At 53.8% G+C, this 25136-nt stretch overlaps 5 protein-coding genes across 5 annotated transcripts; 1 reads left to right on the top strand and 4 right to left on the bottom strand.

The window, feature by feature from the left end:
- Window positions 1-2794: 2794 nt before the first annotated feature.
- On the bottom strand, window positions 2795-3253 carry B0T26DRAFT_656223 (uncharacterized protein; the record flags this gene model as incomplete). Its single annotated transcript, XM_060438693.1, has 1 exon — window positions 2795-3253. The coding sequence occupies one exon, from the start codon at window positions 3251-3253 to the stop codon at window positions 2795-2797; it is 459 nt and encodes a 152-aa protein (XP_060291537.1).
- A 107-nt stretch (window positions 3254-3360) lies between these two features.
- Window positions 3361-4267, bottom strand: B0T26DRAFT_454523 (uncharacterized protein). The gene has a single exon (XM_060435121.1). The coding sequence runs from the start codon at window positions 4124-4126 to the stop codon at window positions 3461-3463; it is 666 nt and encodes a 221-aa protein (XP_060291536.1). The 5' UTR covers window positions 4127-4267; the 3' UTR covers window positions 3361-3460.
- Window positions 4268-15870: 11603 nt separating this feature from the next.
- On the bottom strand, window positions 15871-16707 carry B0T26DRAFT_655038 (Snf7-domain-containing protein; the record flags this gene model as incomplete). Its single annotated transcript, XM_060438599.1, has 2 exons — window positions 15871-16542; window positions 16660-16707. 2 exons carry the CDS (start codon window positions 16705-16707, stop codon window positions 15871-15873), a joined length of 720 nt encoding a protein of 239 aa, XP_060291535.1.
- Window positions 16708-17738: 1031 nt separating this feature from the next.
- On the top strand, window positions 17739-19631 carry B0T26DRAFT_726550 (HSP20-like chaperone). The gene is made up of 4 exons (XM_060442828.1): window positions 17739-18201; window positions 18457-18849; window positions 18993-19028; window positions 19156-19631. The coding sequence occupies exons 1-4, from the start codon at window positions 18177-18179 to the stop codon at window positions 19323-19325; spliced, it is 624 nt and encodes a 207-aa protein (XP_060291534.1). The 5' UTR covers window positions 17739-18176; the 3' UTR covers window positions 19326-19631.
- Window positions 19632-22716: 3085 nt separating this feature from the next.
- Window positions 22717-24701, bottom strand: B0T26DRAFT_454164 (uncharacterized protein). The gene is made up of 4 exons (XM_060435119.1): window positions 24335-24701; window positions 24255-24284; window positions 23230-23394; window positions 22717-23177 (listed from the first exon to the last, which is right to left on the bottom strand). Exons 1-4 carry the CDS (start codon window positions 24560-24562, stop codon window positions 22848-22850), a joined length of 753 nt encoding a protein of 250 aa, XP_060291533.1. The 5' UTR covers window positions 24563-24701; the 3' UTR covers window positions 22717-22847.
- Between the last annotated feature and the right edge of the window lie 435 nt (window positions 24702-25136).

The following is a 25136-nucleotide window of genomic DNA, read 5'->3' as shown; positions in this document are numbered from 1 at the left end:
TAGGAAAGGATTCCCATAAGACGCAAAACGTTTGAGCACGGAACTAAGTAAGTGACTTCCTTACCTTGCAAGGTCAGTACCTAGGTTGTTCGATGGAAAGGGGGCCAGGATGTGAATTTTGCAAGCGCGAAACCCTGAAACCTAAACTTGCCCCCACTCACGGAGCGGTTATATTTGCTTTTTTTTGTCCTGTCAAGTCAACTAACGGCGGGCCGCGCGGGGGGGAGGGGAGGGGGGCCGTGGGGTGGACGGGGAGCTCCTGTCCCGTACCCGGCGGTATTCCGACACAGAAGACAGGATTGCATATTTCTCAGTTACATTCACAAGACACCCCCCCGGGGGGTAAAAAAAAAAGAGTCCAATTGATGCGCGTGTGCTAGAGGAGGTTGGTCGGCATGTCTCGCGCACGGTCTCAGCGTTCGCATGTGCCGGCGGTCCGGACTGCCCCGGTGTGGGGATCGGTCGGCCGGTCGTTCAGTGGGTCGGTGGATCGGTTGGTGGATCGGCAGAGACAAAGAGATGTGACTAAAAAAAGGGGTGTTTCGAACTTTCGGACCTGTCAATAGACATTACGGGGGTGAAAGAAAACTGGAGACGGAAACGAAAACTTGGACCATCAGTTGGACCGAGAGATGAGAAAATCCAGAGAGTGGAGGGATACGGATGCGGATGCGGGTGACGGATGACGGATGACGGGCGCTAATTAGACGGGAAGTTTGTCGGGGGTTGTGGAGGGAGTGACTGAGTGGGGGGACGAATAAATGGATTGGGCTGGCTTGAAACAAGGTGAGAAAGCGAAATCTGAGCTGAGGGCCGGACCGGACCGGGGAGAAAAAGGTTTAGGAAATCGGTCTTCACCCGAACAAGACAAAACCGCCGGCGATCGCAACTTTCTCTGGCCTCACGTTTTCCTAAATGCGGGCTATTGTGTGGGCCGAGCCGGGCTTCCGTCATGCTGATCACTTGCTCGACACACACCGCCCTCGGTGTCTCCGCCAAAAAACGTCCCTCAGCAATCGCCGCCTGTCAGGGCAAGAATTCGGCTCAGCAACCTTTTCTACTAGATAGACTCACTCTAGACCGGGCGATCGTCACATCCAAATCTCGGAGTTCTTTGGTGTTGCAGCATCGGATAAGGTCGAGGGCCTGAGATCAGCAGCGACAAACACCCACCATTCATCACAGCACGAGGTACGAAGTGCTTTGGTGGTAAATGCAAACAAACTCATTGTTGGTAAAGCAAACTATCGCTAACGCTAATGCTAAATATGCTAATGATGCCAATGACAAAAAGGAAATAAGAAAAAGAGAACCACGGGGTATCATGCTTTGCTTGAGGGGTATCCGCACTCGCTGTCCGATTAACGGAAACAAAAAAAAGTCGAAACAGGGAAACACTTTGACCAAGATGTCGCTGGGTATCCCATCTTGAAGAAAAAGAAAACAAGAAAAAAAGCAAAGCCAAATGATACTCCGTGCCTTGTTGCCGATGATAATGATGCTGATGCCCCGCCCGCGACTGATTACCAGAAAGAAAAAGTGCATTGAAGCAGGTGGCCGTCTTTTCCCAATCTTGCCCGGCCTATTTTTTCTTTCCCTTGACAGACCTAAATGGAAAGAACAGGTGATACAAACGATGAACGCCGGCTTCTAATAAGACAATAAAAGGGAAATGGGCTTTGAAAATCCCAAAGTCGCACAGGACTTGGGTCGTGGCAGAGAAATTGCTGACAGAAGATAAGAAAAGGGAAAATCCCGAGACACAGGCGCAAACACCCGTCAACTCGCCGGGATGAGAAACAACAAATATCTAGAGTCCGCGCCCGCGTTCCCGGAGACAAGAGATTATTAAATAAGCCGGTATTAAAAACGCTGCAAGTAGAAAAAAAGATTCGCCGCTGGCAAAGTGCGAGATCGGCGTCCAGGCAGAATTAGAAAGCGTTGACGATAATGATCCGACGGCGTGGATTGGTTTTTGGGCGTGAAGCCACACAAAAAAAAAAAAGGATGATGTTGATTAGGACCAAGTGTTGGTAGGCTGTGTTCATGAAGGCGGGGGTAGCCGGATGGGGGCGGATTGGCGGTCTAGAGCGGAAGGGGACGGAGCGGGCAGCTTCTGTTTCGGGAAACAACCGTTTTCTGTCTCATTGGGGCTGACGCGAGCACGCGTTAGGTTTGCCCGCTGCCCTTTTCGACCCGCAAGCCCGAAGGGAGGGCTTTCGGGTCGCACCAGTGCACACTGCACCATAGCCGGCATTTGGCCGCTGTGAGCGCGAGGTCGCAGCCCTGTGCGACCCAGAAAGGCTGGTGGTGCGAGACTTTTTTGCGAGTGCTTGATGGGGTTGGGGGTTCCGTTGGTGCAAGTCAAATGTCGGTTGTTCTCCCGGTCGGGCCGCGGGCAGATCTCCGGCTCATCTTGTAAAAGCGAAAAGAGAGAAAAAACCGGGCCTGGCGTATTCGCTCGGGGACATGGATAATTTCCCCACAAGTCTTTCGGATGCTCTCAAACCTGGAAGCAATGTCCTTGGCCTCGGTAAAGAAGGCCCGAGGTTTCCAGAGTACGTCAGCGTAGCGCATGTGCTTACACGCGCCGGGACATGGCGAAAAAGGCCTCGGCGGGTTAGCTGCCGTAGTATTTGAATTGTTCGAATGAGTCACGGACGCAAATGATCTATAAGCCGGATTTCTGTTAGTGGTTGTTGGCTCGTCCAAAAGGTCGGGTTCTGGCTTACCCAATTATATCAGCGGGTTTATAACCCACGCCACACTGCATGAAACGCGCCGACCAGGCATCTCACTCAGCCTCGGCAATGGGAGTCATGGCGCAAAGCTTACTCTTTGGACTCTTTTTGGAAGATGAAGATGAAGATGTTGTCGCGCCCGAGGAACTGCTGCGCCGTGTGCGCTTGGCTGCTTGTCGTCGCCTCTCCTTCTCTGTGACGAGGAACCGCATAACCTCGCGTTGGTAGGCTGCCCGCTCACGCTGCATCTCTAGTAGGTCGGCTTCGGTCATGGCCTGCGCTGGTGGTGACTGAACCGGGGAGCTACTGCCGTTGCTCGAGACACTGCGTGCATCGTCCTCGAAAACGTCCTCGGGGAAGAAGTCCTCGTCTGGGATGTAGGAGCTGGCCCGTTCCTCGGCGGCGTCGTACTCGGAGAGCGAAGACCGGCGCGGCCAAGATGGGAAGGCACAGCTCGCATCGGCCGCCCGTGAGGAGAAAGGGCTCGGAGCAATGTCCATCGGTGACGACATGCTGCCATAAGAGCTGTATGAGCTGAAGGAGCTGTAGGAAGAGCTCGGAGAGCCGTATGAGCCGTACATGGCTGCGGAAGTGGTAGGTGTCTGCTTCGTGTGGGACGGCGAAGTGGGTATATTATATATGGCTGGAGCACAGGTGCGAGGCCGAAGATGTGCTTGTTGATGAGGCCGGCGTCCAGGTATGGAGTCGTGTAGTGATTATTATCTCGGTTGTCGAGTCAAACCAGAGTCGAGGGGGTGGGTGAAGCCGAAGGGTGGGAGGCCGAGAGTCTTATATGCCCACGAGTGTCGGGACGGTGACAACACGGCGGCAGGGCAGGGGTGAGTGACCCAGGAGACAGGATCCGTGGGGCAGATTAAATTCTGGCCCCTGCTATGATCAAACAGGCAAGTCGGAGGAAGCCTCGAAAAGTGGGCATGTGGGAAAAGAAACAACGGTAAGGGGGTGGGAAGGGGGTCGCGACGGGGGAGGCGGGTTGCGGCACAAGCGATATAAATTACCAAAGAGGATTCGCCTCGGCCTGGTACTTTTTTTTTTCTTATTTCTCGCGTCCCAGGCGTCCCGACGCCGCTCCCCGTCGGAATGGTGTACGCGGGATGGGGGGACAGGCTGGCTGCCACTGCTGCTAACTTGGGTAGTACTAGCCTGCCATGGGGCTGCGGTTGGGAACACGGGGCCGAGAGCCAGCTGGAAGGAACAGCTAGGTTATTAGCGATCTTGGAGGTATCCTTGGAGGACCCTTGGGTTTGTGCAGTCTGGAGAGTACTTCCATCCCTTGAAGGTCTTGACAGGCAGGCAGGCAGCAAACTGCCAGGCTGCCCAACCATAGCCGTGGCACTGACGCTGTTCCGCACCTGGGGCACCATTTCCTGAAATTCGATGACTCGGATTGGTACCCAGCGTCCCCCCCACGCGCATGGACAGACACCGTCGCTGCGCTGACACGCCGAAAGACAAGTTGCGGTGTCTGACCGCCTTCCTGCCCTCCGCCATCGCTTCCGCCAGTCGCTATTCCATTCCCTCCCGCCCGCTGCTGGCGTCCATTGCCGTCTTGGCTTACACAGCCAGGAATTGTTGACTCAAACCCCAAATTCGAAGGTGGCCGAGATATAGTGATTGGGCCACGACCGGGCGGACCAGTGGCCAGAAATGAACGAGAACCGGCTGGACGGTTGCTCAGGGCTGAGCTCCCTCCCGTGGCCGTCGGAGGAGGCAATATCTGGAAATGAGTCGACACGAGTCCACGACACGACACAACACGACACGACACGAGAGAGAGGGAGATTTGCCCGGGTGCCCGCCGCCCAGTGCCCTGGGAAAATGCGTGGATGGATGGCTGATGGAAGGATGCCCGAATTGGATTGCACTGGATTCCATGGAACTTTCTCTTTTCTCTTTCCAATCCCAGGGGAACTGAGGCTATGTCTCCGCGCTTTGTCCCCAGGCGACGACGACAGGCTCCCTAGCACGTTTGTACCGTGGTCCGTCCCACGGGGCAAAGGCCAAAGGGCAGGGTCCGCGCGACAGCCAGCCAAACGCAGCCTCCAGTTTGGCAGGCTTGGGTAGCTGCCCCCATTCCGGCCCCATTCGCCGCCTTGGCCGCCGAGCAAGGGAGGGGGGTCTTCGTGGGTCAGTCCCCCCCAGCCTAGGGCCGCCTAGGGCCTAAAACTTTAGCACAGGAAATTCCCCACCGTCCCAACTCTCTCCAGAATCTCCATCTCTGCCTTCCCCGGGTCCTGTCCCCCGAGATGGATGCCGGACCCCTGTCTTCCCTCATCCGCGCCTGCATGGGTACGCAACCTGTGGAAAGCTAAACGCCTCACCGCCTTGAGATTTAGGATGCAACCAACAAAGCGCAGCAGCTGTCTGCCTGCCTGCCTGCCTGTCTGTATGTCGCCGCCAACCCGTCGCGACGGAAGGGCAAGCGGCAGTTAGAGTCTTTTTTGTCAAACACACTGGCTTCGGCCTGCCTGTGCGCCTCCAACATACAGCCCAACAGCATCTTGTTGTTGGACAGCATCGCCCTCAAATGTTGGCGTCGTGTTGGTTCGGTAATGTAAGTTTGTGATGTTTGATTGCTTCGCTGTGCACTGTTGTCCCCGTCCGTACAATCTTATTTTTTTTTCCTTTTTTTTTTTTTTGCATCTCTACGCCCGTATTCCGTCTGTTGCCCGAAAAAGTCATGGTAGGAAAAAAATTATATAATTGACACATCGGGGCACGGGATGGACGGGAAGCAAACAAAAATTCAAGATCGCTGTTCCGTGGCTGCCGTCTCCCCCCAAAACTTGATTCAGCGCTTGAGAAGTTTGGGCTGGCAAGGGATGGACTTGATTTGATTTGATTTGGTTTGGTACGCCGGACACTTCTTCGTGATGCAAACAAACCAAAAACAGAATGTCTTTCTCGGCTCTCTACTCGGACTCGGAAAGCGTCCCAGAAACAGGAAATCTCGAGGACCGCCGACTTGCATGTCTAGAGGGATGGAGTGTGGTTGCTGACGTTGGTGCCGCGACCATTTCAAGCTGCGATGCGCTACAGTGTAGTAAATCGGGTACTCGTCGGCGCCAAGTCAAAAGCCGCGACACACACTTTTTACCTACGATACGACAACAACCTTACTCAGTCTCACTCACGTATTCTGTACGGAAGCTGTGGATTAGCCCACGGCGCAATACTCACAGCACACAGTAGAGAGACAGCAGTAACCAACAGCCTTCCTGTTTGTTGTTGATGCCATCGCAGCCTGGCCGATATTGCAACGTCATGCTGACCCCACCATGTCCAGTCCCTTTTATTTTACCCTTCCTTTTCCTTCCCTTCCGGGCGCCCTGGGCATCTTACTTTATTTTTATACTCTGCAATCTTGGCCTCGCTCAATGATCCAGCAGATTGTGCCCAGCACCCCCTTTGCTGCCCGGGTCATAAAGATACTCGGGAGCATCCTGATCGGGCATGTCATAAGGATTAGCAATGGCGCAGGGCGCGGGCGGAAATGCAAGTGTAGATTGAATCCAACTGCCTGCCCTTCGGGTCCGGGTATCCGTATGATTGTTGATACTCTGGCACTCACCCCGATAGTGTAGGGCTGGCTATCAGAACTCACGATTTCGAGGCCCACTGCAGCGTCGGGAATGGCCCGAATGATGTGCAATGCAGTCACCGACTAACTGGCATGCCGACCAACAACAAGCATAATACTGCGTAAGCCAGCCGGTAGACTTGCGATTGCGCGATGCCCTTTACTCCGGACGCGACGCACGCCTGAGTCAGACTGGGGAAGCACGGTTCGGTCCTTGTGAGGCTCAGTCCTGTATGTAGGTCCCTACAGTACGAACCGTTAGTGTTGCGTGTGTGTGCGTCTATGTAAGGTCTTTTACAAAGCCCCCAAAGTCACCGACCCTTCTAGAGGGATTCTACTTGCTTACTGCGTAAGTCTCTGTGCGACACACACTTTACTCAGTACTAGTAGGTGCTGTTGTAGACTTGCCAATAGGTTGGCGTAACGTGGGACGGAGGGAGGAGCGGCGCGGATGTGGGAACACAGGAAGGGTGTCGAGTTCCGCGCGTACCTCTCGCAATCGATAACGTTAAGCAGGACCGCGGCAAGACCTCTCCCGTCCATCTCCCGTCGGTCCGGGGCGTGCTTTCGCGAGGCACATACACAGAGACAGACACCACGGAGTCCGAACGTTCGCCTCACTCGCCTCTCGCCCTTCACTTTCGCTTACGCATTCGCTTTGCCTCTGCCAGGCTTCTTCTTGATTCCGCAAACGTCCCGACATCGCAAATACATGGCTTGCTGGCAGCCGATGGTGGACGAGTGCATGGACAACGCAAGAGACAGACGCAAATATGCCCAACAGGAAGAGGGACGATAGTACATACTCCGTATGCATGTATGGGTTGGCAGCGCCTAGGTGATACCCCGCGGTGCTTGCTGTTCACCGTCTTCGGAGAGTCTTTGACGTAACTTAGGTACCTTACCTAGTGTAGATGGCTCCCTTACCTTGCCCAAACAGGTTTCTGTCGGTTTCCATGACAAAACAAAAGGCGGCCACCGCTCAGTTCCGAGACAGCGCAAAGCGGTCCAAACAATCCGATGCGGGATGCGTTGGTCTAGAATCTGTTTTCCCTTTCTCTGACCGCCTTTCGCGATAATGATGGTGTGGTGGCCCGAAAGGTGCCCAGCCCCAAAGTGGTAAACCCATCCAGCTCTCCGGCCAGCAACCTTTTTTTCCCCTCACTTCACCTCACTTGAAAAGCAAAGGGAGGATTGGGCGATCTCGGTCGCGGATCCTGTCGTCCCCGCGTGGGAGCTAAAGGGGGGCCCGGAAGGCAGATCCCGCCTTTTTGCTGTTTGTCTGTCCTCGACGCTTCTTAGCGCCAAGCTTTTAACGTTAAGGTAATTGTGATGTGTGCAGAGTGCAGACTGGCGGAGCGGGAGATTCACACATCATCCTCCCCCAGGCTCACGCACGCACGGAAAGGGCGCCACATCCGTCGGCTCTTAGTCAGATTTCAGATCGGAGGCCCGATCCTCCTGTCAGAGCACGTTTCTTGTGGGAGGTCGGCCCAGGCACCGACGGATGCTGCATCCATGGCTTGCCCCGAGAAAGAAATATACCGATCTTGTCTCACTGGTTCTCAGGCAACAGGTTTCCAGAACTATTGTTAGGCTCTTGGTGTGCGGCGCGCATCGCCAACTCCCAAATGAACCCGAAGGAAAGGATGAACACCCCGAAAGGGAGGGAAGAAGGTCTGGAATGCCCCGAGCTCGGACCAGCGCCGAAGGGGCCAAGGGCAAACAGGAGATTGGGGGGCCAAACCGGGGTTGAAACATGGGGGCGCTCCCCGGTCCGACCAGAATGGCGGAATGGGTGTGGCGCCCACGCTAACGTTTGATAGGCCTTGAGAAAGAAACAAAACGATAATTATTTTCAATGGTGCAATTGCTTTCTTTTTCGACCCCTTTTTCTCAGTAGCGACGAACAAAAGAAAGGGGAAATACGAGGGAGCAGCCGCGCAAACCGACAAAACCTCACATTGCTAATCTGACAATTTGGAAAGCTCCCGCCCGTCCCGTCATTGCCGTCCAGGCCGTGGGCACTGACAAGTGTCCACAGTCGCTAGGTGGAGAACGGCAGGAGCAGGAGCACCGTGAGCTTCTGGAAGGCGGTTGAGGTCCAAGCGTCGGCCCAGAGCTACCAAACTGCTTGCTCGTCCGGGAATGGCTGGACTAGGCTCGCGGTGCCAAATCCGGAAAGGGAATCTGGTCAACCTTCACCCGCCAGGGTCTGGGGGCCGTCGTCCGGAACATGCGCCGGACCAATTGGCGTCCGCCGCACTTTCCGCTCCATTTGCAAAGAATACAGGGGCTGTTCTCGACACTAGACTGTCGTGTCGTCCAGCTGCTTGTTCAAACGGTTCGGTGGCTCCTACCCATGAGCACGGACGCGTATGTACACGGAGCTCAAATTTCGGTCAAACCAACATTCCATCAGTGTCTAGCGTAGCGGCAACGCCTTGGGCACTTTCTTCGTGACTTTGCGCGTTTTCTTTGCCATCACGACAAAAAGCCCTCGAGAGACGAATCGTTGCTTCGGTCACGCCTTGGTGTCGGAAACCTTCTTGAAATGGACCTTGCCGGGCACCGGGGGTTAGGGGGGTTACCTAACTGGTAAAGTACCTCAAGAGCGTGGGGCGTGGGGTTCAGCCCACCGCAGCCAGCGCTGCAGCTCAGCTTGTCACCTCAACTGTCAACTGTCAAGGTGAAGCCCCCCCCGGCTCTCCGTGGGGGACACGGGGCCCATTTCATCCCATCCCATCCCCAGACCCAAACCACATCTTCCACGCCTTCACCCCGGCTCGAAACATGAGAAAGCGCGGTAAAACGCTCCCTGCACTCCTCAATCTGAAGGGCCCTCCCCACGCCCTCCAAGCTCCACGGGCGTTCCAACCACTGGGGGCCTGAAAAGACTGCCCGCGTTGCGCTATTCTTGGATAGGAATTCCCTCCACCACGGCGGAGTTGAGATGCCTTTAAATTAACTCGAGATTATTGCGAGATAAATTTGGACGCGCACTGCTTGCAGGCTGCAGCGAGGTCCATCACATGGCACAGGTGTAATAGAATTTCGGTCCCATCATCACTTTGCTCCTATGGTCTACCACCGCTCAAGTCTCCCCATGACCTGGGCACTGGGACACCCACTAAGTGAGAGGCAATCAGGAAACCAACAGTCGCGACACATCGCAGGGTCATTGGGTCGCGTTTCGTGGAGTGCTCCGCGCCACAGTCACGCTCACCAGACAATGTCTGTTCCAGGTGGATGGCGGAATGTCGTCGTCATTCTCGTCAGCCTCGGTCGCCTGGTGACTCGATAATCACCACTTGCAGGAGGATGGCAAAAACCTGATTCTCCAGCTGTATTTGCCTCTCGGGTTCCCAATCATTAGGAGAGAAACCCGCGATTGGCAAAGGAAAGTCGCTTGAAGCACAGGCGAGCACGGGTTGAAAAGCAGTCGCGCCACAGGCTGAAAACGGCACCGCCAATCACCTCGCCGTGTTGCGAACTCGCGGTCTGATTGGCGGCCGACGGTGCCAACCAGAGACGGAGGGCAGCTGGAAGCCTGCTGTGACACGAGATAAAACAGCTGCCAATACGGAGCAATCCTGCAGGCGGGCGAGTTTGGTCACAGCCGATTCGGAACCGAACGGCGGGGCGGTTCGTGTTCCAAAAGAAATCCCGGGGTGGCCTCCGAGAACCGGCTTCCAGCGCCGCAAAACCCGGCTCCGGACCGGAAGGCCCAAATCCACTTTTTTCTACTTGGTGAGAGGTGTGGCCACCAAAGGACACGGCCGGATGGATGCCGCTCCCGATGATTTGTCACTGTTCTGTGTTTCCGTCGGACGTGCCCAACCCTTTCATTATGCATGCCTCAAAAAAAGGAGTGATGCCACCAAGGAACAGCATATGGGTCCTGCCTGATCTCGTCCAACCCTCCATGCAACCTCGGCGTGCGGCCGTCACAGTTAGCGATACGGCCTGTTTACGACAGATCAAACCCCCCTTCATCAGCGGCAGCAACCCAGTTCCTTTGCCAGCGCGTTCGTTCTCGCCACACGTATTTCCATCCGGCGTTCAAACCGGCGTTGCATCTCACGGCATGGTCAGCGCGTGCACAAACAAGAGTCGCGGCAGAACAGGTTTCTCTTGTTAGCGGTTAAGAGATATGGCCATGTTCCAATTTGGCTATACGATAGGCTCTTTCCTCCTCTCCTTTCCCTTGTCTGCCTTGGTTGGTTGATTGGATGACTTGCAGGAATTGTTCATGCTTTAACTAGTCGACGAAACAGAGAGTGCATCGCTTTTCTCTTGTCGCCCGGCAACAGGGACCGGGCCGGTGGGAGGTAGGTGGGGTTGGCCGTTGTCGAAGGAAAGGTGAATTCACGCAGTGCTTAGTCGGTTGGACGCCTTTCATTCGCCCCTGCGGCCGTAATTCGGGTATTCACGCGCGCATCTACATATGGCGTGATCCAATCCATGCTCTCTCTGTCTGCCCGTCTGTCTGACTCCCGAGACTAAGAGTTATTATCCTAGACAATATCTCGCGAGATCCGACGTCTCTTTTGCGGTCGACCACTAACTGGCTGGCTGGCTGGCAGCTTGCTTAGTCTCTTCTGGTCTCTGTCGGCAGCGAGAGGGGAAAGAAAAGGAAGCGGGGAAATGGGGAAAAGAGAGCCGTCTAGAACATGACGATCTTTTTTCTCCACGCAGCACGCACACGGACTGTCCGACCAGCCAGAGAGAGGCTCCAATCATGAAGCCCGTGCTGGCCCCTTCTCAGCACACACCTTCAGATCTCCTACTTTCTCTCATCACGCATCACGCATCACGTTCCCCCACCCCGCATCTTTTTGCTCCCTGGCCTGGCTTTTTTTTCTGGCGATGGGGTGCAGCTGTAGTGCTGTGTGGGAGCGAATGTGTGCTACGTTGCATGTTTGTTGCATGTGCTTTTCTTGAGGTGTTGTAATTGATAGGTGTGTATGTGATTTATGTGCGTGAGGTTGCTGTGAAGATGCTTTCTGTGAGGGGAAGGGGGGGATCCAAGCAAACAAGATGCCCGGTTTCTTTTTCTCACTCGTCGTTTTTCTTCTTATCCAGTCAGGTCTTTTTTCTTCTTGTCTATAAGAGTCCCATCCCGTGTGTGCCTGCCTGCCTGCCTGCCTGTCTGTCTGTCTGTCTGTCTGTCTGTCTGACTGTGATCAAACAAGGAGCGGGAAGGGAAGAAGAAAGTGGAATCTGATAAGTGATGGCGGCTAGCGAGACGGGTTTTTCTGACTAGAAACCTACTCCAACCCACCCCACTAATAACCCCTAGTTTGCCCTGTCACTGTCACCGGCGACTTTAGTTAGTTGCTTGCTGGGTTAGAACGTTGTTTGCAGGCCACACCTCGAAACGATCACGTTTTTTACTCCCTATCCCGATCTTTTCGTTCTCCGTGTCTTCTTTCCCCGGGAAGAAAGCCCCGCGATGAGATGGTGGGAACCGGGGGAGGGCATCTGCTCGGTTTCGTGGTCACCTAGGTATGAACGTGATATTCCAACACCTGCGTGTGTATTACAATGGAGAATGATCACGAGACACCAGCCACCTAAACTCACTCGCATCTCTCCGATGAGTGCTGTTTTTTGTCCATTTTCTTCTTCCTTGGGGGGTTTTTCCTTTTGGATCAAGCAAGAAACGAGAGGCGGAACAAAAAAAAAACTTGATGATGCTCGTACCCCCCTCCCCCTCCCCCCTCAATATCACAGAGCATCACAGGTGTGACGGCACGCTGCGGCCGGACTCGGGCCAATCGGGACGCCCACGCTAACGATTTTATACACGCCTACGGAGTACCTAGGTGCAGACGGATGTGCACACGCTTGAAAAGCATGTGTGTTAGCTAAAAACTGGTTGTAGGCTTTGAGCTACGGAATAAGACGGGGGTGTTTGGAGGTAGGTATGGGAGAGGGGGTGGTTTCCAATGACTGTTTCTTGAGGAAACGGACAGGATACTGAAGGAGAGAGGAGTTGGTCTTATTGTCTACGCATACATACATGTGTGTGCAATAACATGTAATGTATGTACATACAATAGACAACGAGAAAGGAAACACACATTGTACATGTACATGTAGATATATCCCCCACCGTTGTCAGACCCCCGCATTTCTTTACTTGCCTGACTTGACTTTCTTCGACGGCGCTTCGACAAGGGGTCACCATCGCTTTGCCTTTCACTTCACGCCTCCACTTGACCCCCCTTGCCATCCCTGTCCCGGTGTGTGTGTTTGCGCGCTATGTGCGGCTACCCGACTGAGGTATCATCAATGTGATTGTTGTGCGTAGCGTAGGTACGTAGCTGAGGTCAGCCTCGGCTGGTGCGAGAAAAGAAAATAGTAGTAAAGAAGCCGAAGAAAGCGTGCTGAACATGTGGCCACGCCTGGCTGCGGCAAGGGCGGGGTCCTCTGCCGTCTCCGGTGATATCTGCTTTACATCACGTCCTTGTATCCCTCGTACGCAGTCCAACCAGATCTTGAGATCTCGGGGGATGGCTGGCTGGCCGGCTTATCACACTGCTGGGACTACAAACCGTCTTCGCTGCCTGCCTGCCCTATGATCGATGTCTTCTGTTGCTAGCGAGAAGGGAAGAGGAGCCTCGCTGTCACAGACCGGTCACGTTTCATCACGAACCGTTTCCCCCTCCTGTGCATATTCATCATGGCATCGTATGCATGCGAGCCCCTGGGTGGGTATGTATGTCGGAGCAGCGTTAAAGCGATGTTGACAGATGATTTTCATACGTGCCCCCTGTGTGGATAGACTGGGATGGCCAAAGAGTGAGTGTATGGCTTGCCGCCCCCGATATGCAAGCGGCTCTGATTTAATGCGTCGATCAGGAGTGAAGACCGGTAGGTGTGCTGCTTTTTTCAGGGAGCTTGGTTGCGGTGCAACCTATGGTTCTCTTGCTGCCGGGCTGGCCATTGGTGTTGTTGTTTACTGTTGGTGCAGGAAACTCCTGGATAGGAGGAAGAAGTGGACAGATAATAGTTGTCGAGAAAACATGAAAGATGGGAGGGAGACGTAAACCGAAAGGCCGCCAAGAGACATGACAAAGGAAAGAGAACACGGGGAGGCGAAAAATACAATGAACGATATGCTATACCGCGGCAAATTCTTAATTGTGTTCATTTAATTGTGTGCGTAGTGATGGGTATAAGCCATTTCACTTTTGTGGTACGTATAACTATGGAAATCCCTCCTTGAGCAGACGAAACAGAATAAAATGAACGATATATTCTAAGGCCGCTGCTATTTATTTACCGTTGTGATTCCTTACGGGCAAACATGTATTTACTCTCAACTCCACGGGGCTCTGGAGGGCGAGCTCGAAGCTGAAGTTTCGTCTCCAACGGACTTCTGGGTAGACTGCTGTTGATAAAGCCGGCGAAGTGGCACTGTCCTCGACCAGAAGCGTCCCTCATACCCACACAAGAGTTCTCGTTCCGTACCGTGGCCTTTGAAGATACTAAAAAGAGCCACAATAACTGAAATGACATAATGAGCAATATCCCCAACATCATATATTCTGTAGTTTATAGACGAATCCATAGTCATTGTGGTTAATACTGCTGTCCTCGCCTGGCCGGCTACTTTCCTCGGCTTACTCTGATATAGACATGGGATAGGTGAGTGATACTCGAACTGACGAGTGTAAGAGACTTAGCAGAGTGTCAATCAGCCCGGTGTTAACTCGCGCTATTGGCAAATAGTCAGCTTTCTCGTCCTTTCGAAAAACCCATGTTTCTCCCCTTGTGGCCAGAGATGGGTTTAATTTACTTCGGAGGGACTGGCGGGGCTTGGTTCCTATTTTCACGAAGGCCAACTATACTCAATGGGCTAAGAAACTATGTTTTGTGAGTTGACGGAAGTTGAATGCCGAGTCCGCTTGCTTCACGTCTTCGACATCGGTGCCAGAGACGGCCAACGCGTGACGCGAAACCTAGTGCTCTTCACACTTGTCAGATTTGAGCTTCAGACGAGCCAGGAGTTACACCTTTATATACCGGCGAGCTAGTCACAGCAAAAGGGTACTATTCTGCTACGCCTCCAGAAGACTCGCGCTTATAAGCAAGCCTCGGAGAGTAACTACGGGTGGTTCATACTTTAAACAAGTTAATACGCATAGCACATCCCTGACCTACATCTGTTCCTCAAAGACAGGAAAACAAGAAGAGAAGACGAGAATACCGACTAGCTTGATGTGTACGTACCGGATGGCCTGTTCGAAGGAGCTCCCGGGGCGAAAACGCGCCTTTATCCGTACCTGGTCTCAAAGGCCATAGCATTGCTTATTTACTCTGAAATATCCGGACACACTATGAGGGCTCGCAGAAACATTTCTCGTCTTCATGCTTACAGGGGGGAGAGCGCAGTAGAATGCACGACACAGGTATAGCATGGTTGTAGCCGGATGCTTTGAAGAGGCTGCTCTCTTCTACGACATTCACCCTGGCACCATTCTACCCCAAAGAGGCGAGGGATACAAAGAAGAAGAATAAACCTAAAAAGTGGGCATCTAACGCACGTTTGGTTGATATAAACAGCACATCTCTCCTTTGGCGTGTTGACTCACCTGTATCACAACCAGTCGATAGAAACAAGACTCACCAGCCCCTAGAAACCAAAGAACAGCCACTCCAGAGCCCTCGGCGGCTAGGATATATCTACCTCCTCCCCACTAGGTTCCGGACACCGGAGAGGGAGCCAGGTGAGATCTCCCTCCAGGCCTGGTCGTGCGTATAAGGCTCTCGTGGGAGGTATTGCAGAGAATACTCGAGTAATGTTTGCCCCAGCACTAAGTGCATGATATTCAGGTCCGATAGCCAGCCTCACCATAAAGTACACCTTTAAAGGGGGGAGGGCATCGCGAGCCAGAGGCACCCAACCCCAACGCCGACACCGCTCAGCATATCCCAAACATGGACAGCAGTACCAAATAATTACCTCATTTCTTCCTGTCTTGTATCTTATTCGGCAATCTGTCCCATTCTCAAAGTGTTCCCGAGTAGCTTTTATCCTCACGGCACAAGGGCCGTCTGTTGTTGATTACATCTTCGGATAACTAACTACCAGAGGATGAGATGTCGTCATAGAAATGGGGAAGGAGAGAAGCCCATCTTCGTTGAAGCGGGCAACAGCCACACGCAGAAACAATCGAAGGCTCTGGCACGAGGAGCAGGGCCTGAAAAGGGCAAGGGTGGACGTCGGCGGCGAGTTCAACAGTCAAGTAAGCTCTACAGGACCACGGCAAGAAACAGACTGAGACAAAATCTGTGTCAACAAGAAAAGTGACGAGAAGAAAAAAAAACACCAAGGCTGCGCAGAGGAAATGACCCTCCCCCCCAAAAGCACCCCCCTTAAACGCCGTTGTATTTCCCAGCTTAGTCCCGGCGCTGTCCGTAATAATTATCCAGTCCTTGTATGCAATACCCACAACCAGCCCAGTTAGGTAGATAGATCGACATTCGTTCATTTGCTCCCACACCCAGCAAACCGGCCTAACTCCTGAGAGCCTCCAGCCGGTTCCGCATCTGGTCCATCATGGCCTCGGTGTCGTCCTCATCCTCCTCCTCTTCTTGCTGCTGCTGCTGCGGCTTGGCGGGGGCGGCGACAGGCTGCTGGGGCAGTGGCACGCTGGGGAGGGCACCGGTGTTGGCCATGCGGTCCTTGAGGATCTCGCCGAGGACCTTGTCGACCTCGGAATCGGCCTCGGCCTCGTCCTCCTCCAGCAGGTCGGCGTCGGGCAGGGTCTCACCGACCATCTCCTCGATGATGCCGGCCTTCATCAGCTCCATGCTCAGGTCGCGCATGGTGCCGGCCAGCTCGGGTAGGCGCACTAGGGCGTTGACGTCCTTCATGACGCCGACGCTGGCGCGGATGCTGCCCTCGATCTTGCGCAGCGCGAACGCCTCGTTGACCTGCAGCTGCACGCTGCCCAGCTGGGCCTTGCTCGTGGCGAGGCGGTCGGCGGCCTTGCGCTGGCGCACCAGCTCGCGTGCGAACGACCGCACGTCGCGCTCCGCCTGCTTGCGCTGCGCCGGGTTGCGCTGCCCGCGCTTGTCCGCCGCCAGGATCAGGTTCTTGGTCTTGGTCTCGGCCGCCTTGAAGGCCGCCATCTCGCGGTCAAGCTTGCGCATGTTGGTGCGCATGAGTGCGTTGCATTTCCGGAACTGTTTTATAAAGAGAAAACCTATCAGCTAGACAGTTTCTTGCTAGTCTTGCCTCTCCACAACAAGAGAGAGATAAAGAGAGGGGATGCACGGGAGGTGGGGGGGGGGGGTTGTTACCTGGGCCTGGGGGTCTGGCGCGACGAAGAGAGCCCTGAGCGTCTCCATGGCTGCGCGCACGCACGCACACACGGGAAGAAGCCGGCGTTCCCTGGTTGTTTCGACTGTGCTCTTCCTTCTTGCTTACAGCTTGGGTTGATGGCGCTCGTTGAGGATGCGAACTGCTGACGTCGTCGTCGTCGTCGTCGTCAATGGCGGTTGCGAGCGGTCGATGTCCTTAGTCAAAGAACTCGTTAGTCGCCGCACTGTTAGGCTGCACCCAAACGCCTGAAAGAACCGATCCCCCACCTTGACCTGAGTTATGCCCCACCTCCACAAAATGCTGGGGCCCGCAATGGACCCAGGCGTAAGTAAGTCAGGCTGACAGCCCTAGCCGTTGTTGTGTCGTGTGTCGTCAAGGAAACGACAGCTTCACCATAAGCTTCACAAAACTGTGCACTCGCCATTCGTCGACTGTGGTGAAGACAATTTTTGTATGAAATTACCAGTTCAGCGCAATTTCTACTGCATCTATCTCGGTACCGTAAGTACGCCCCAGGTAGGTAGGCGTGTACTTAGCACCATTTTCAACCGGCCTAGACCGGTCATATTGTCCACTCGTAGGTGCGGTATCTGTAGGGATTCCCGTAATTTAAACCGGCCTGAGAAATACCTTTGCTAGGGAAGCATTTGTGGGATCGAGATAGGGCTCCGGGGTTCTGAAATAGAGGCCCAACAACTACCGCCTGTCTTGGAGAAAAACCGGCGAAAGGCCTTTAACATCTTGAAAAGTCACCCCCCAAATAAATCATACAGGGACTGGACGGTATTTACGCTCGGGTGTTGATGAGTACGGGATACCTCAGGACACAAGGTAGGCAATAGGGCTGAAGATGGTTCGAAGCCATGACGAGGTCAACGTTCGTTTGGGATTGCCCATTGACTGCGCTGCATGCCATGGCAGTCGCTTAATTGGCGTTAACGGGAAGACTCGCGCACGAAACAAAGAATCTGACACGGACGGCCTGGGACTGAAACCAACGGCTTCTTTTCTTCTAGAATATCGAAGTTTCTGGTGGAATAAGTAATTCGGTAATAAATTTTGGTTCGGTTTGGGACCCAGGCCTTGCTCTTGCCTGCCTTGCTTGCTCCACTTATGCACAGCTTCCACTCAATGGGATGCTGTTGCTCAGCCCTGCCGTGGTCCGTGTGGCTCGAATCTTTAGGCTTCTTAGGAATTCCACCGTTTCATGCTTGCTGCTACTTGACTAGAGCGTAAATCGCTGCAGCCTCATCAACATCCCACCTCTCTCTTCCCCTTTCTTTCCCGAAGACATTTTCCACCACGCCAAGAAGCAGCCCCAACTCCAGCATACCGACGGCACTTTGCATCAAACCCAATCACCAGACCTTTTGCTGTCTGCTATCTCTTCGAGACTAGCAAAGCCAGTTTTTTGAGCGACCTCCACGGAGCTACCCCTCCTTCCGCACCAAAATCGTGATTTGCACCACTCACAACAGCTACTCCATCCATTACAATGGCGGCGACCGTAACACCTGAGGGTAAGAATTCCCATAGCCTTGCTGAAGCGGCTCCTCTACCAAAATGCGTGGCTTGCTATTGCAGCTAGCTTGACTAGCCCTACCAGACATCCTCGATATGCCGATGATTCGATGCCCCCATTGCCCCGACTCTTGACACCCTCACACCCCGCATATGCCCCCCTCCCCGCACCTTCGCCGATTTTTTCTTCTTCGGAGAGGAACCCATCTCGGATCCGTTCCTCACCACCGCTAACCATGGTCGGCGCACTCTAGTCCTCTGGGCGCAACGCTCCTCCAAGGACGATGCCGAGAAGAACTTTATTTACCTCACCATCAGCGTCCCCGACGTGCCGGCCAGCAACCTGAAGCTGGACCTCAAGCCCACCGGCCTGACCTTCTCGGGCCACTCAGACACGCTCAAGCGGTCGTACTCGCTCGAGCTCGAGTTCTACGCCGAGATCGACCCGGCCGCGAGCAAAGTCAACCACACTGCTCGCGATGTTGAGATTAAGCTTCGCAAGAAGGAGCTCAGCGAGGCCTACTGGCCGCGTCTGCTCAAGGGCACCCAGAGGTCCCACTTCCTCAAGACCGACTTCGACAAGTGGGTTGACGAGGACGAGCAGCACGAGGTGGCTGAGGAAGACTTCTCCAACTTCGGCGGTATGGGTAAGTTGCCTCTTTCTCCCCCCGCACCCCCCTGATAGGCACGATAAGAGGCGCATTGGTACTCTCTGCTGGTTACTTTGCTTTTGCTTTACTCCCCACCCCTTTCCCCCCATCCTCTCTCGGAATCTAATACGTGGTTATAGGAGGAATGCCGGGCATGGGTGGTATGGGCGGTATGGGTACGTACATGCAAGACTGAATTGGGGGGGGGCGGAGACAGACCAGATCCGAGACACTGCGGGCTGAGACCTCCAGCGGCTCGAGTACCCCTTGTCGTCTACAGCTTGCTAACTTTGAGATTTACAGGTGGCGGTGACCTTGGCGGCATCGACTTCTCTAAGCTCGGCGGCGGCGCTGGTATGCCGACGGGCGACGAAGAGGATGATGAAGATTCGGATGACGACATGCCCGCTCTCGAGGGCGAAGAGGAGGAGGCTGGCGAGAAGCCGGCCGGCGAGAAGAAGGCGGAGGCGTAAAAGGACCGTAATGGAAAACCGATGAGAGTCTGCCAGCTCGGCTTTATTGGGCACGAGGTAGGGGGGGGGGTTATGAAATACGAACGAAAAGTATCATCAATCGCTTTAGAATAACGATTTTGGTAGGTGGTCTCGGCTGATTGAGCAACCTAATTTGGCCCAACAGACAGGATCTTTTTTTAGGCGAATGGAACTTGTTACTGGCAACTCGTAGTTATAAGGCAAAAGAGAAGAATCGTCTCCCTTTGTGACCCCTCTCCCCCCACCCCGAAGAGACATCTTCATCGGCTACGCCGCGGGGCGGAAAGCAGATATTTCCCAATATGCTGAACGGGAAATTTTTATGTGAATAAGTCTCGGGTACTAACCGCGGACGGCAGATGTAATGGGCTCAACCCGGTTCTCGGGAATGGCACACACCAATATAGCAGCAGCTTGGAGTCCTCCCGGGGGTTCTTGGCGATTGAGATTGGGGGTAGAGGGAGACCGGTGTTGATTTCGTCATCGCTTGTCCTACGGGAGACGAGCCCGCGGTGGCTGGTCCTTGTGCTTCGGGATCTTGCCTATCCGCTAGGGCACGTCGCACAGATAGACGGGAGAGCCTCGTTGCTTTGTCCATTGTCCTTCTGACTTTTTTTTTGAACATGCTTTTTTTTTGGGTGTTTTCTTTTTTCTTTACGGTGATAGTGTAACTTCCATTCTTTTCCAACTTGGCCCTCTAGCCACCCGTCACGCATCTTTTTTTACACACACACACACACACACACACACACGTAAAGGTATGTATGCATGCCTGGACTCTGCTGGCGGTTATGTCCGCCCTTTGTTGTTGGCTGGCTGATTCTGCTTGTCTTGTCCGATGATTGTCGGCTTGGTTGGTGTATATTCGAGTAGGTAGAGCATGCCAGGTTGTGTTTGGCATGGTTGTTAGTACCGAGAAGTAAACACTTCAAGTACAAGCATGCCTGTCTATGCCAAAGTTGCTTGCTAGCCTTTTCTTCTGCGTGTATCGCTTGCTGGCTTGCTGGCTTATTCTGATGATTTGCTTGTCTGCCTCCCTCTTGCTTGCTCCTTGCTTGTCTACTTGCTTCGCGGTCATGAGGACTGACTAGGTCACTGCTTGCCTGCTTAACCGCCCCTACCGGTCTACACTCTACCCTATCTATGTAGTCACAACGAGAAGAGCACAGTTTGTTTCTGATGAAAAAGGAGCAAAGACAAGGGAGGGAGCCCCGGTCCCCGAGAGTGGAATAGATCCGGCCGGATATCAGAGTATCCGCGCCTCTTTTTTCTTTCCTTCTCTTTCCCCCCTTTTCATTTCTCGAGCCTCTCTGTTCTACTACTTCCTGGCACCACAGGAGTCGAGGGATCGGGGAGGCGGACAAGAGAGTTCGTTACAGCTGCGGAAAGCTGTGTTACTGGGCGGGACTTAGGGTGTGGGCCTGGTTGTTTGATGTATACCGAGTAGGGGACACGCTCGCGGGAAGAAGAGATCACGGTGTCGTCTCTAAGAGGACAAGGGATAGTGCCCGGGGAGACGGACAAACTTTGCGAAGGGCTGAGCGTACTTGGAACGAGCCGACAACGGAAATGGAGAGGGAGAAGGAACTCGACGTCTCTTAGCAGACTAAGCTGGCGGCCTGCTCATTCAGGGGTCCAGATACTACGTTGCTCCATTGCTTGCTCTCTCAACTTCGTATCCTCTTGCTGTCGTGAGCTTCCGGAAAGGGCCTTGGGTGAGCTGGTGGGCGGCTAGTTGAGTATGTGTGATGTTATCTACGTGTGTTGTTTGTTCGACCGTGATCTGGAAGTCCTGAATACTTTGATGGGCAAATTTGCGAGCTGTGGTGTATTGTTTGTTCATACCGTCCGTCTACTCGGAAGTCTCGTGCTCCTCCTCGTCTTCATCGGTCATCGGGATGCTGCTAGCTGAGCTAAGCCTTTTCAATCCCGTCGTCTAATGCCTCTCGGCTTCCATGACGGGCCAGTGCCTGTCTCTTCAGTCCTCGATGACAGGATTAGAGTATAGAATGTGTATATATAGAGCTCTCCTGTCCTCACACCTACGGAACTAGAATCCTGCAACGCACAAGCAACTAAACTATGTCGAACTAAGCTAGTTTCTCACGCTTTGTGACAGACAACAATTAAGATTCTCACATCAGTCCTCCCGAACCTTCTCGTCTCGGCCAAGGCCTTCTCTATCTCCCTATCACAGACATCCAACCTCCCGCCCAAGCAGCCCACTAACTACACACAAGTACAAGTACAACAGACGACAATGTCTTCCTCCAGGGGCTCTGACGCGGGCAGTATCTCCGACAGCGGCAGCAGCGGCGGCGGCGGCGGTGCCAGCGACACCAGCTCGACGTCGAGCGCCAGCACTAACCCGCCGGACCAGTACACGGCGGCGGACGCGGCCGAGGACTCTCGCCGCGGCGCTGCTACGACGGCGTGGCCCGCCGACGAGCCGTACCGCGAGCCGAACTTGGGCAACTCGGGCAATCAGGGGTCCAAGTAGGGCCCGCCCGTCTGTATGTATGTCTCCCCATCAACCCATCCAGCCATGTCCTATTCCTATCTACAGCGGCGAGAAATACAGCGAGACTGACTGACACCCTTCCCGTCAAGACATCAGCACCGCTCCAACCCCCTGTCCAATGATCTTCCCCATGTCCCTCATGTTTCCATACATGTTTCCATAGATATGGAAGAGAGACAGACACGAAGGGACCAGTGAGTTGGACAGAAACTGGCCAGGGAACAGACGGAGGAAATCCGCCTTGAACAATGGAGAGGGAAGGAAGGAAGGAGAAAGGGGTGGGGAGATAGTTCATCGTCTACTTCATTCTGGCTTCTTTTTGGAGGATGGGACATTATTTTCCTACTTTTGAAGGTACAGATTCTACAATCACCACACGCTTGCCCACTCTCCGAGCTTTGAGCGAACAGTATTTCTTGGAGCCTCACTTCCTTCACTTGACCTCTTGCCCCCTATTCCACACGGTCACATACAGTCACATAAATCGGCAGCAACATGTAATAATTTATTCCTCTTCAAAGAACCTGCCTAAGTGGACGAGCCTCCACCATTGCCTAGGAAACGACCGCAGCATAAGCCACTCCTTTCCGCACCTTCAGCGGCTGGGAAACCTCCTTAAGAATTCATTTGGTGCCCTGTGCCAAACCTGCCCTGCAAGAATTCCGGGCAAGAGATACAATCAAGGCACCACAAGATCCATACTCACTTTGGATCACTAGAGACACGCATATCTGTAGAAGCTTGTCCTGCCAATGGTGGGAAGCAAAAGGTCCGTGGAATTAACACAAGCTAAAGCCTAGACTGTCCAGGTAAAGACAGTCCCGTTAAAATACCTTAGCCCCAAGTAACGTGCTGGAAAAAAAACAAATACCATCCCCAACACCAAATCCCAAGCCACCGAACCCTGCTGAATATGCGCTTAGTAAAATGCGCTGAGCCTTGCTCCACTCCTTCGTAACACAGGCAATTGCGGCCTGCATTTAGAGAATCTCAACCTCCATAGGCGCATCTCCGTTGGTGGCCGGCTGAGCACCACTGGTGGTATTCTCAGCAGCGGGGGCGACAAAGTAGTCGGCCATCTCCGAATCCAGCTCCTCTGTTGTCTTCTTAGCGGGACGACCATTGCGGCCGCCGCGGCCGCGAGTTCCTTTCTTTCCGACGCCTCGAGCGGCACCGGCGGGGCCCTTGGCAGCACCTGCGCCATGCTTGATATTGGCAGCAGACTTGGGCTGCACCTTTGGCTGTGTGACCCTTTGATTGAGAGGCTTCGGTTGAGGGATGAGCTCAGCCGACGCAACGACAACTTCCACCTATGAAACGTTAGCCTGTTTTCTAGCACGGTTAGAGAGGAGATTTGCATACCTTCACGGGGCGGTTGTCGATTAGAAGGCCGTTGACCTTCGAAAATGCCTTGCTAGCTCCGTCCGCATGATGGAAAGTGACGCTAGCAATTCCTCGGCTTGTGCCGCCCTGTCCGTAAGACAGCTCAACCTTCTTAACTTGGCCTACCGAAGACTGGAGAAATTCCTATCAATGGTTATTCGTGGTTAGCGTCATGTGAGATTTAGACTGAGTATCCGCATCCGGAGGGGCGATTCGAACTCCATAATCCACGAAAGCCATCGCATAGCAGAAAGTCGCCTCGAATAGTGGAAATCTTCCAAAAAGCAGCGAGCAGAGCAGCGAGCACGTTCATGCCAGTGTCACCGGCGACTGGCTGATGAACAAAATCCGACGACCACTGGAGCCTCTTATCCAGTGGGATGTTACAGGCACCGAGCCTAACAAAGCGTTTCGAAAGCGTGTAATGGGATCGGTCCGCGTGATACCATATGCCGGTCAAGACATTGGTGCCGTTCGAGGACGCAGATCCAAAACAACTCCCGCAACATGGAATGTCCTCAAGAACGGTTGTAAGTGCCCCCTCAACACAACAACCGATAAACCCCCGATTGATCCGTTGAGCACCCTGTAATCAGGGACGCCAAGTTCTGCCCACTGCTAAGCTCGCTGAGGTGTGGATTGCAAGTTGACATACTGGTCACCATCCAGATGCGGTCATGCCAAAACACGTAGCCATGCAACACTCAAAAAGGCATTGCGATCACCCCTTAAGCGTCTGCGCAGCGATCCAAATCATAGGTGCTTGCCAGGCTACCATGATGAAAAGAGTACGAAGCGCGACGGGGTTTTGCTCGACTTCCAAATGACGACATTGCTTCGCATACGCATTTGGAAGGAGTCATTGGCCACAAGCAGTCGCTTGCTGGGACGCAAGCGAATCTACCCAAATGTCCTACACCGAGGACATGACCTGGGAATACGCCACGGAAGAGGAATGTCGACAAAAGTCCGAAGGCTGAATGGCCTCATCGGTAACAACATACCTTGATCTGGGCCTCGGAAACATCCTTGGGCTGTCAAAAATTAGCACTGGAACTGAGCGACGTTGATGGAAAATGCTTACCAAATTGCTGACAATGACTTTGGATTCGCCGGTGAATCCAGCGCCCTTGCCTCCAGTGGGCTTTCCGGCGTTACGAGCTGGCTTGGTGTTCTTTTGAATTCCACCAGCAGGGGCCGAGTTGGCAGGGCGAGTTCCAGTTGAGCGACGTGTCGAAGGGCGACCACGGCGGCTGGCGGCCGCGCGGGTCGAGAGGATCTCGTCAAGAGACTGGTTCAATTTGGCAGACATTGTGGCGGTGTCGGAGTCTTAACAGATAGTGTGATTGATGACAAGAAGGCGACAAGTGCTGCTGCGACTTTTTCACTTCTTGTGGTGGCAGCGCGACGCGAAGGTCTGTAGGATTGTCGGTCGATGGACCAAATGGCGGATTTAGAAGGAGGTGGGAGATGAAGGCTTGCAGGCCGAGAATTTAGAAAACTGCTGCGGATTTGCGTCGAGAACGCGAGGCGGCGGGGCAGAAGAAAAGGGCTTTGTATTAATTTGTCGCGGCAGGTAAAAGAAGTCGTGTCAGGCTGTCAAGTTGGATGCAGGCCTGAATGAAATGAACAGATCGAGTGAAGGAAGATGATTTGCGTTCTGTGCTGGTGAATGGAAATGGAGGAAGTGGAAAAGGCTGCGCGAGAAGTTGAGGGCGGCACTTTGTTGAAGGAAGGAACTGCGCCCTGCTTTTGGGGTCTCAAGGTGCGGGTTGTTAAGGCGGGAAGGGAGGGACCAGTCAGGTGGCGTTGGGCAGGCTCCAGATCAGCCAGGCTAGCCTCTTTTTGGATGAGTCAAAGTGGAGTCTTGACTAACAGTTCCGAAT

The sequence above is a fragment of the Lasiosphaeria miniovina genome (assembly GCF_030549165.1).
Source record: "Lasiosphaeria miniovina strain SMH2392-1A chromosome Unknown B0T26scaffold_7, whole genome shotgun sequence".
Lineage (NCBI taxonomy): Eukaryota > Fungi > Ascomycota > Sordariomycetes > Sordariales > Lasiosphaeriaceae > Lasiosphaeria > Lasiosphaeria miniovina.
This window is presented reverse-complemented; position numbering and strand designations above follow the sequence as displayed.

Coding starts and splice junctions, on each gene's coding strand:
- B0T26DRAFT_454523 (XM_060435121.1), bottom strand. CDS start 4,126: ATGGTGCCCCAGGTGCGGAACAGCGTCAGTGCCACGGCTATGGTTGGG.
- B0T26DRAFT_726550 (XM_060442828.1), top strand. CDS start 18,177: ATGGCGGCGACCGTAACACCTGAGG. Junction 18,850..18,992: donor CTCCAACTTCGGCGGTATGG/GTAAGTTGCCTC, acceptor ACGTGGTTATAG/GAGGAATGCCGGGCATGGGT. Junction 19,029..19,155: donor GGGTGGTATGGGCGGTATGG/GTACGTACATGC, acceptor TGAGATTTACAG/GTGGCGGTGACCTTGGCGGC.
- B0T26DRAFT_454164 (XM_060435119.1), bottom strand. CDS start 24,562: ATGTCTGCCAAATTGAACCAGTCTCTTGACGAGATCCTCTCGACCCGC. Junction 24,285..24,334: donor AAGTCATTGTCAGCAATTTG/GTAAGCATTTTC, acceptor AATTTTTGACAG/CCCAAGGATGTTTCCGAGGC. Junction 23,395..24,254: donor TTTCCGAGGCCCAGATCAAG/GTATGTTGTTAC, acceptor AACCATTGATAG/GAATTTCTCCAGTCTTCGGT.